Source organism: Alligator mississippiensis, chromosome 1 (genome assembly GCF_030867095.1).
Source record: "Alligator mississippiensis isolate rAllMis1 chromosome 1, rAllMis1, whole genome shotgun sequence".
Lineage (NCBI taxonomy): Eukaryota > Metazoa > Chordata > Crocodylia > Alligatoridae > Alligator > Alligator mississippiensis.
The window spans coordinates 189779758-189790328 of NC_081824.1; the positions used below are offsets into that span (position 1 = coordinate 189779758).

The 10571-nt window shown below is 47.8% G+C and overlaps 1 protein-coding gene across 1 annotated transcript; it reads right to left on the bottom strand.

The window, feature by feature from the left end:
- Positions 1 to 235: 235 nt before the first annotated feature.
- Positions 236 to 10090, bottom strand: NENF (neudesin neurotrophic factor). Its single transcript, XM_006268127.4, has 4 exons — positions 9902 to 10090; positions 3801 to 3861; positions 985 to 1088; positions 236 to 672 (listed from the first exon to the last, which is right to left on the bottom strand). Exons 1-4 carry the CDS (start codon positions 10058 to 10060, stop codon positions 496 to 498), a joined length of 501 nt encoding a protein of 166 aa, XP_006268189.3. The 5' UTR covers positions 10061 to 10090; the 3' UTR covers positions 236 to 495.
- Between the last annotated feature and the right edge of the window lie 481 nt (positions 10091 to 10571).

Genomic DNA, 10571 nt, shown 5'->3' on the forward strand with positions numbered 1-10571 from the left:
AATAGTTGCAACCTTACTAAGGGAGGGGAATCCTATTTTACAGAGACAGACTTAGAGAAGTGAAGTGAGAGACTTGGTTAACACGGTAACTTTATAGCAGAATAAGAAATAGAGCTCAGGAATTGCAGACACCCCAGTCTTTTGTTTAGCTGTTACATTTTCTCCCCGTTAGGGGTTGGGATGTACTTTTAATTTTCTTGTTTATTTTTATTAAAAGAGAGAGAAATAAAGACAATGGCAGTGGAAAAATTTATTGAAATAATCCTGCAGTCCACAGTAAATAGTACAACTATGTGCCACTGATATAATTTTATTTGGTTCACTGCTTGGAGGAATTCACTACAGTAGTAAAGCTGTCAACATCCAGAGGATTGCAATTTAAAAAAATGATAAAAAATATATACATATGCAATTCCTATGAAGTGTTCTTCCTTTTGAGGAAGGCTGGTGTTTTACAGTGACTATTAAGGGCTTTTGAGGATGCTAAATCATATATCAAAACTCATCTTTAATGCTGAAATGTGGTTGATCCTCAGGCCTGAAGTTCAGATTGGGACTGCCATCCTCATTCAGAATTCTTCGAGCAGTGTAGCCAACAACAGGATACTTGGCTTTGTAAACATTATTGAAGATCTCATCCAGGGACTTTAGCTCCTCTTCTGTGAGTCCTGTCTACGTGAAATATGGACAATGACAAAAATGCAAAAAAATATACATGCATATTTATGCCATATTTAAAAAGTAAGTAAAATCAAAGGACTTGATAAGCTACAATGTGGAAATCTGCATAAGAGAAGGGGTCTTGAATAATCTCAGCAGAAAGTAATTAAATATTACACTGTTTCCAAGAAAATAAACATCTGTTTTATGCAAGGCATTAAGTCCAGCATAACTATGGAGCACCAAAATATATTTCAGTGAAATCAAGTAAAAAAAAGAGTGAAACTGCAAAGAAGGAGGAAGACGGACAAGCCTGTTTCTTACTGTGTCATGAGTTAGATCTGCCAGATCAAGTGACATCTTTGCAACTCCTCGTGTTGAGTCCTTTCCAACCAAGGCATTGTATGGGGCACCTTTTCCATAAAATTCTGTTCAAGGAAAAGAAGAAATCTAGTACTGCTCAGACTATGAATAATGATGACACTGGGCCACATTCTGTGCTGGCTTACAGCAGCATGCCTTTAGCCCATTATACTTCTGCATGAGCCAAAACCAACAATTCGCATCCAGGGCAGATATGGAGGCAGGGTTGCATTCATATGCCCCTTTGACTTTACATGCACAGTGAGCTCTCTGAGTTCACTAGCTAGTTAGCATGGGTTCTTCCAGAGCCACGGCTTTCACATACCTCTGGAGCCCAGCAGGTAAGCGTTACTGCCATTCACCCCACCTTTTCCGTTGCCTGAATTTGGCATGAGGAAGGAGATGCAGGGTACAAATGGAAGTGGTGTTCGCCCCCTGGGCTCCAGAGCCATGTGAAAACAGTGACTTTAGCAAGAGCCCATGCTGGCCAGCTGGCAAACAGGCACAGGCAGTGCTTTGGTAGGAGCCCATGCTAGGGTCTTGCTGCACTACCCCTCATTCCTCTCCTAGATCCACCCATGCTCATATCTGAGCCTTTTCCTTCCCAAATTTTGTTGAAATCTCCAAACAAACATTTAGGCTGCCCTCTAACTGCACCATACTGGACACAGAAACTGCATTGTTAAAACTCTTCATGTGAGCTAATTCATACCTAGTATTGTCCTCTGACCATTTAATATTTAGAGCTGTGCTCCATATTCTTAAAAAAGAGAGGTTCCATAATCAAGAATGTATAGTCTAATGTCTTGTGTATATTAGGGTTAATCAGCTTGTATTTGTTAGCTAATGTGTTAACAAGCCTTGAGTAGACAAGATAGGGTGCTTTTATCACTGGTTGAGTAAAAACATTCCTACACTAGGCTCTTCACATGAAACTGTGACTACCTTTTAGACTGCAATCTAGACAAGTCCTGAGATGGCATTTCTGTGTCTCCTTTACTGTGCCAGTCTGTGCTGGGTTGAAAATATACTGCTCCATCTGCACTACCTCCCTAGTCAGAAGCACGGTGCAGAATGACATGGTAAGTGAGCAGTGCCATCATGACCAGAGCTTATCTAGGCTAGGGTTCAGTCTAGGATAAAGAACAAATGGCTGTATGTTTGTATTCTGGCATAAATGTTCAGGAGGTTTCCAAAGTGACCTTAATAAATGTGTTAATTACCTCAAGTTAACCAGCAAATCAGCTAACTAGGTAAAGAAAACATAACACAGACACAATCTAAATCAGGCTTTATCTTAATTCCAAAGTCTTTTACCCAATGTAACTAATGCATGTTAACTATCTCCTGTAAAACCCTAGGTTAGATCAGAGGTTCCCAACCCCCGGGTGGGTTGGCTGCTGGACCGGAAGTCCAGAAGTGACCGGCATACTCAGGGTTACCAGAAGTCTGGGTTTTCCCAGACATGTCCTCTTTTTTTGGCCCCCTGTGCTGCATTCAGGCAGGTTTTTAAAGTAAGAGTAAATGTCTGGGTTTTCTGCTCTCCCGGGCTGGCTGCCTGGGGGTGGCAGCAGTGGGCAATGTGATTGGCTGTTGGGGGTCACGTGCTCCTTGTGCAGGCTCTGGCAAGCTCCCAGGTAAGAGACAGAGAAAGAGAGAGTGCATGTGTGTAAGCCTGCATGCGCGCAATGCGGGAGCTGCTTTGGCCGCAAGGCTGGGAGGGCAGGGGTCTGTGGGTCAGGAGTGAGGGGTACCAGTAGGGCTGGGGGGGCAGAGGCTGCAGATTCAGAGTGCAGGACACTGGCAGGGCTGGAGGGCATGGGCTGTGTGTCAGGAGTGAGGGGCACCAGCAGGGCTGGGGGGAGCAGAGACTGTGGGCTCAGTGAGAGGGGCACCACCAGGGCTGGGAGGGAGGCAGAGAGCTGCAGATCAGGAGTGAGGGGCATGGGGAACATAATGGGTGACACTGGGTTGGGTGCGCGGTGCACTGGCAGCGCCAGGGGCCTGCAGGTTGGGAGTAAGGGGCACCAGCAGGGCTGGGTGGCAGAGGGCTGCAGGGAGTGGGGGAGCAGGGTACTGCTGTTTGGGAGTGAGGGGCACTGGCAGGGCTGGGGTCAGTGTGTCTGGAGTGAGGGGCAGCAGCAGGGATGGGGGGGTGGCTTGTCAGTGAGGGGCAACAGAATGGGCAGGGGCAGGGCACCAGCATGTCACTGGCCCCTCCCATCATACTCCCTCTGCCCCCACCCCCTAGAGTCTACATTCACTAATTCAGACAGACTTAATGTATATTATAATCTTCACTAGGATTGGAATTTGGCCTAGCGAAGGCACAGCTAGGACGTAGGATAACATCAGGTTCCAAAGTGACTGCTGAGACTTAAAAAAAGCCTCAAGAAAAAGTGAATTTTATAAATGAAAAGGAAACAGTTTGGGCTGTAAATCAAAGCTCATTGAAGCAAGAGGTAATTCTTCCATCGACTTCAGTGGACTCTGGACTGAGCTCAGAAATTAGGTACAGTGTGACTTTACTCTGTCAGTACCCAAGCTAGTTAAAGTTAACTTGGATGTGTCTGCATGTGCTGCCATTAGACAGCTGACTGCAGCTTACACATCGCCTCAGTGTGGGGAAGGTGTCGGAGAAGGAATGAGGAAGAAAACAGTCATGCTGTTAAACCGAATCTGAATTTCTCTAATAGTCTGCTACATTTAAGAACAATGACAGGATAACTGAGGAGAAAAAAAGGGGGAAGAAACCCTAAGGAGAAATCAACTCTCACCTTTTGCAGAACTAACATCAAAAACCACTCCTTTCACTGCCATGTAAATAGGCTGACCCTCCTGGAAAGAAACAGAGAGGCCAGTATGAGCTCTAGAGGTTATTTTGTGGAGAAAAAGACACATATTAAGATAGGGCAGAATACTCAGGAGAGAACAAATCCCTCACTGTATATTCTGTATCCACTTTAGTCATGACCACTGTGCACTAAATTCACATCCAGGAGTTTTTATTCAGCATAAAAATCTATTACATACTTGGTAGGGGGGTGGGGGAAAGGCAAACAAAGAAAAAGATTTCTCCTTTGACAGCGAGAAGCTGGCATTTATACAATATGGCATTATGAAGGATGTCAGCTGCTATCCAGTTGTGCATCCCTATGTCAGCTACTGGCACTGTACAGTAAACTGAAGAGAGATTTCTGGACCATAAAGGGGGTGGGGGAGGGAGGGGGGAGGGAATGCCACAAAGCTGTAAATCATAAAAATGTAATGCACTCAAAAATGTAACCAGTACTCATTATCTGATGTTTACATTAAAAATCTTGTCACTAGTATCAAGACATTGGCTGTGATAGTATTATTAATGCTGCTGTTATACACAGAAAGACTGTATCCTCCCAGTTCCCATTCTGAAGCTTGTTTTCACTATTTGGATACTAGTTACTAGTCAACAGATGTCTGCTAATGGCATTTATATATCTATACTCTACAGAGCTCTCTCTTGCTTCCACAGGCAATGACTTGAAATTCCAGGATTAAATGCCAGTATTTTAAATCATCCATGACAAGCTTTAAACACTTAATCTCAGGAAATGATAGTTCAAGGTTTCTTTCTTTGACTGCCACTTACCCGGGAATCTAGTGGTCATACAAAACACTTCCCTTTTCTGGAACCAGGTCATCATCCTTGTTGTGTTCCAAGATCATTAAGTAATTTATTCTATTCTTAGATGAAAGTGACTGATTGTTGCCTGAGTGGCAAGGGTGTAGGGCAGTCTGCTTGGACCAGTAAATGGCAGATAAAGCAAACGCGCACACACAAATCTGATCTGCTTTACTTAGGAAACAATTGCTTCCATTGTGTGCTTTCCCCAAAGAGATTTTCTGTCAATAAGATGCTGGTTGGTGTCTTCTTGACTTCTGGAGAAAGTCCTGAGGAGCTCAGCCAGCAAGCTGCTCAGAGAAGACATCAATATACAATACCAAAGGATTTTATCATTCTGAATTTAAGACAGCTGACATTTCTTTACCACAGAAAGCTAAACAACTCTGAAACTGCAATGTTTGTGTCATTGTTGTGATCTTGTTAACACCACCTACATATCTGATTAAATGACCTAATAAAACAGGAGTAAGCAACCCCCAGCACGTGCCAGCACATGGCATGTGAGGCCATTTTGCTCGGCATGCCACAGCTAGCCCAGGCTCTGGGCAGCTGCCGCAGGCCACAGAGCCCAGGCTACTTACAGCAAACAACTGTACAGGGCTCTGGCACCGGCTCCATGATGGCAGCTGCATGCACGCCTCGGGACACACAGAGGGGAATGGGCCTGGGGCAGCGCAATCCTGGCCCCTCCTCCACTGTCCACCCGGAGGCATACGTGCACCCACCGCCAGCAACAAGCTGGGCCACGGCTCCACAGACCTCAGTGCAATGGTTTGCAGTCTCCCCACCACTTGCTGCGAGCAGCCTGGGCTCTGCAGCAGGCAGCAGCTGCCCAGAACCCGGGCCGGTTGTGTCAAGCAGCTGGGAGGCTGCAATCTGCTGTACCCAGGTCTGTGGAGCCCCCGCTCAGGGCCCTGGACCCTGGTGCAGCTATTTGCAGCCCACCACCTACTGCGAGTAGCCCAGACTGTGGCTGCTACCGGCTGCACACACACCTCAGGGTGCATGCCAGGGAAAGGGCTGGGGCAGCATGGATCAAGCCCCTCGCAGCTCCCCTGCCATCTGCCCCAGTACGCCATGTTGAGGCATGGGTCGAGGTTGGGGTGTTTGTTGTGTTTCCAGCCAAAAACATTGCCAACCCCTGGAATAGAACATGAAGATTATTTGGGGGTACAGTACATTTGGTCTGAAATCAGTAGGCCTAAGTGTCCTGCCTCCTAGGCCAGTATCAGAATGAGATACTTCTTTTAATCCTAACAGCTTTCAAAATTGCAGAACTCATCATGAGCAAATAACTTTGTAAATGGGAGGAATTTTTGTTGAGGTTTATCTGACTAGAGACTGCAGCAGTTTGGAAAGATAAACAGGTAGCCATGATTCTGAGAAATGTGGAGGCATTTGAGGCCAGATGTGAAGGAGAAAATATGAAAGGCTTTGCATTTCTGTATCTTGCATGATTTGATACTTCTGCTGCACAACATTCTACGGCCGTCTAAAAACCGAGGAACTGTCTGTAAACACTTGTAAGGAAGATCATCTCTGGTGTCTGTTCTGTTTTTGTCTGGAAGGAAACAGGAAGAATATCCCATTATGTTGCTGTATTGGTTGCTGTGGGGGAGGAGGAAGTTCTCCCAAACTGGAGACACTGGGGTCACTGCTTGATGATTCTGGTAATTATCCTGATGATCCCAGAAGAAGCTATCACTGCTGCAAAGACAATTAAGATCTCTGCCTCTGAAATACCTGAGAGAGATCCTTGAAAGTAATGGTCCTGTTTTACTTGCACACTATGATTTGGGAAGGCACTTCTATTGTTACATGTGCCAAGGTGAGGAACGGACTGTTGAGCTCTTCTCGTCCTGTATTAATCAAAATTCCCAACTCTTTGACTATTTTATGACCCATATTTCAAGGATTTTTCAGCATTTACATATGTGGCCATGGATAAGGAAAAATGAGAGTAGGAAAACAAGAACAGTGAAACCTGTATTCTCTTCCAAATTTTGCTGCTAATTTACTGTTTGGCCTTCAGGAAGTTATTTTTATTTAGTTCCCTGAAACACTTGGATAAAGATGCTAGATACATACAATTATTCGTTTTAGGCAACATACTTCCCTTAAAAAGGGTAATATGCTTACCTTCCTTTCTTTACAATACTATAAATAGTGCTAGGAAGAATTTATAACAGTACTTCAGAAATGTCAGTATTTTTTATACAGGAGAAAATTCACAACCATACAGAATTATTACTTTGCAGAAAAGTTATGCTGGAACTATTTCGTTAAGATTTCAACAAGAACATCAACTATACTTCTTAGCCTCAGCATCATCCCCACTCTAAGCTTAAATTACGAGTCACAGATGCCAATACATCAGGAAAGAATTCTGGCCTGCAAAATGGGATTTTACTATTGCGCCAAATGAGGCCATTCTTTCCAAAGTGCACACCTGCAGCAAGCAGATCTCATTGATATCAACAGGAACTTCTAGGACCTGAGTTGTTTGGAAATGGAAAATCTAGCCAACAGACACCAAACGGCCCCCTGCCTTCACAATACAAAAAGAGACCTCATTTCCAATGCATCCAATCACTTGTGGATTGCCACCATCAGTTGGTATACTGTTTGTTGATTCCTTCAGCTGATCACTACTAACCACTCATTTCTTGACTGCTTGTTTACTGACCAGCAGGGGGGTGGGGTTGGTGGTATTTTTTACTTGACCAACTGCATAGTTGGGAAGAGAAGTTAAAGCTGTAATTTTCTGTGGCCCCCTGGTGTACTTTATGATCCTTTTAAGGGTGCTGTGGGGTGCCATGCAATGTTAGCACTGTTAGGTGTGCAAACACGATTCACATAACAAAGCCAGGGATTGACAGTGTTAAAACCAGTCAGACCTGTTGTGCGCTTTCTGAGTTCTTTACAATAGAAGAATTGCTCTAGTGTTTTTCTATAGTCAAAACAGAAGTGAAAACTAAGAGCTGGCATTTTCTGAGGGGTGTCTTAAGTCTAACAAGGGATGACTTGAATCTAACAAGGTTGAGGCCCACCGTCTTACACAGTCCTCCCCCCTATCCTACACACTGACCGTATTAACTGACCCCACCAACTCTTTGGCCATGCTCTCTTTTGTACTCTCCTTCAACTGTCTGCCTCCTCACTATACCCCAACCCCCTTTACATTTCTCATCAAATAACCTAGTTTTCCCCCTTACTTTCCCCTCTACTCACTATTAGCTCCCTCTCCCATTCTCTTCATTACAAGGAGAACTTTAGTTTAGCAAACAATTTGCACTATCAGACTGTGCAAAAAAGACCAAGATCACTTTTATCATCTGTTTCTAGTCCTGGCTCTCACTTGCCCCAACCTCCTCCAGCATCATTGTTTCTGCCATTTCTAAATCTGAATTGTAAACTACGTGACCTGTAATTCTACATGCGTGCATATAGATAACTGCTTACCTGAGGCAGTGTATTAATCTAGCTAAAATTATTACAACATGACAAACCTAGAATCAGGCAGAATGTGTATAAATGTCACCGGGGCCTCCCACTTGATAATTATTTGCCATTATTGTTAGGGCAAAGGCAGATCTTTGTTAGTTGCTAGCTGCGTAGGCCTGGCGACACAGTCGTCCTGTTTGTACCTGGCAGAGGGGTGGTGTGTGATACATGAGCCTGCTCAGACATCACGCATCCCCCACAAGACAGCAGGTTCTCTTGCGGGCCAGGTTGATCACCCCAGAGCAGTCCCATCTCTTAACACAAAGATAACTGAAGAGCTGCTCCTTACATACAGCCTGTCCTGCTCTCCTTCCCCTGCCTGTCATAGAGAAGTTGGGCTGGAAGGGACCTTCAGAGGTCGTCTAGCCCAGTGGTTCTCAACCTTTTTTGTACCAGGACCCATTTGTAAACATTGATGGCCAGTCCTGACCCAGTGCCCCTCACTCCTGACCCGCTGCCCGCCGCAGAGTGTGTAGGGGCAGGGGGAGCCCCAAGCAGCCCCTGACAGGCTGGACCTCTGCCAGCCTGCAAGGGAAGATGCAATGGCTTCCCACAATTTTCTCCTTTAAAGGCGAATCTATTTTTAAAGTGTGTTGATCCGTTTTTAAAAGTTGTTCGCCACGCTTTCATATATTCTTGCACCCCGCTTTTGGGTCATGACCCATGGGTTGTGAAATGTCTGACCCCCTGCCTGAGGTAGGACCATCCCCATGCAAACCAGAACCTAAAATGCTGCACAGGACTGCAGTCAGCCCTGACACAACACAGACCTAGTACCCTCACCTGCCTGGCTGAAGCAGGGGAAGCATGGCAGCCGACTTCCTGCTTCTATTTGAGTTGGCCTAATACAAGATATCGGTTTTACCCAAAGACACCTTATCAAAGGTGTCAGCGATGCCAGGTAAAGAGCCAGGCACAGAGGAAAGCAAACCCCTGCCCCAGTCCGTACCAGTCTGGGGCAGGGCCGGCCTGTCCTGTACCACAACCCTGTGGCTGCAGTGGGTCCCGCAGCTAAGTGCATCCAGCTGCTCGCCGCCACCCCTGCTGCTCCCACTGGCTTCTTCGGCTGCTTGCCACCCCCCTCCCAACAGCTGCCGGCTTCTTCCGGGCAGGGGGCCCCAAAAAATTGTGGGCCTGCCCTGGTCTGGGGTAACATCCAGCACCATACCTAGACTCCTGGCAGCCCCAGGTGCACTTTTAGTTTCAGGCCCCCCTTCGCCAGAGAGAATGATAATCATAAAACATTACAGTACTGCCAACTCTGTTTTTTGGCTTCGTTCTTAAAGCCCATGCTTCAGGACCGTGAAAACCTTAACTCTTTCTTTTATAAATACATATAATAACTATATATTTGGGGCTGGACTCGACGATCTTCCGAGGCCCCTTCTGGCCTTACAACTGACGGACCTATGAAAGAAAGAGCTACGTTTTTCACCTTCCCGAAGCGCAGACTAACAACAACGCCAGGAAGGCGGCGTGCCCCCGGAGGCGGGGTGGGGGGGCTCCCGCAGGCGGCCGCAGCGCGGGGGGCGGCCGGGGGCGGCGAGCGCTGACCAGCAAGCGGCGACCACCCGCGGACGGCGCTGGGGAGCGGCGAGCGGTGCCCCCGTCTCCTCACCGCCCCGCGCCCGCGCTGGTCCCGGCAGCCTCCCCCAGAGCGGGGGGGCGCCGCGTGTGCGCGGCCGCGGGAGCAGCCGGGCCGGGCCGTACCTGCTGCCCGCTGTACCGGGCCAGCTCGGGCTCGGTGAAGAGCCGCACGGGCGTCTCCGCGGGGCCCGCCTTGAAGCGCAGGTCCCGCTCGGCCGCCGCCACGGCCCGCACCACCACCAGCAGCAGCAGCAGCAGCAGAGGCCCGGGCGCGCCCGCCATGGCGCTGCGGGGCGGGGCGCGGGGGTCCGGGGCCTCCCCCAGCCTCCCCCCGGCCTGGGAGGGCATCCCCTCCTCGGCAGGAGGACGCCGCAGGACCGACCTGGGCCCCTTCTCTCTGCCCCCCTCCCCCAGCGCAGGTTTGCGCGGAGCAGCCGTGGCAGGGGGCTGGAGAGTGCCCGGCGCAGCCTCCGGTGCGAGTCAGCCTGGCCAGGTCTTCAGTGTGAAGTGGTCCAGCTGGAAGCACACAATTATCAGAATCGGTGGAAAACTAACGTACGCCGAAAAAAAAGATGCAAATAAGTACGCAAATAAGTCTTCTTCTTGACGTTGCAGGGCTCCTCAGAGCTGGCCTGTGTGTGTCAGTGAGAACTGGGTCCTCAAAGGCGATACACTTCTTTATTTTGAGGCAGGGGGTCATAAAAAAGTACTGGCAGCAGGTGCACCCCCTGAGCATGGCAGTGCATCCCCTGCAAAAAGGTCAGCAGCACCTGCGGTCAGTCACTGCTCACCA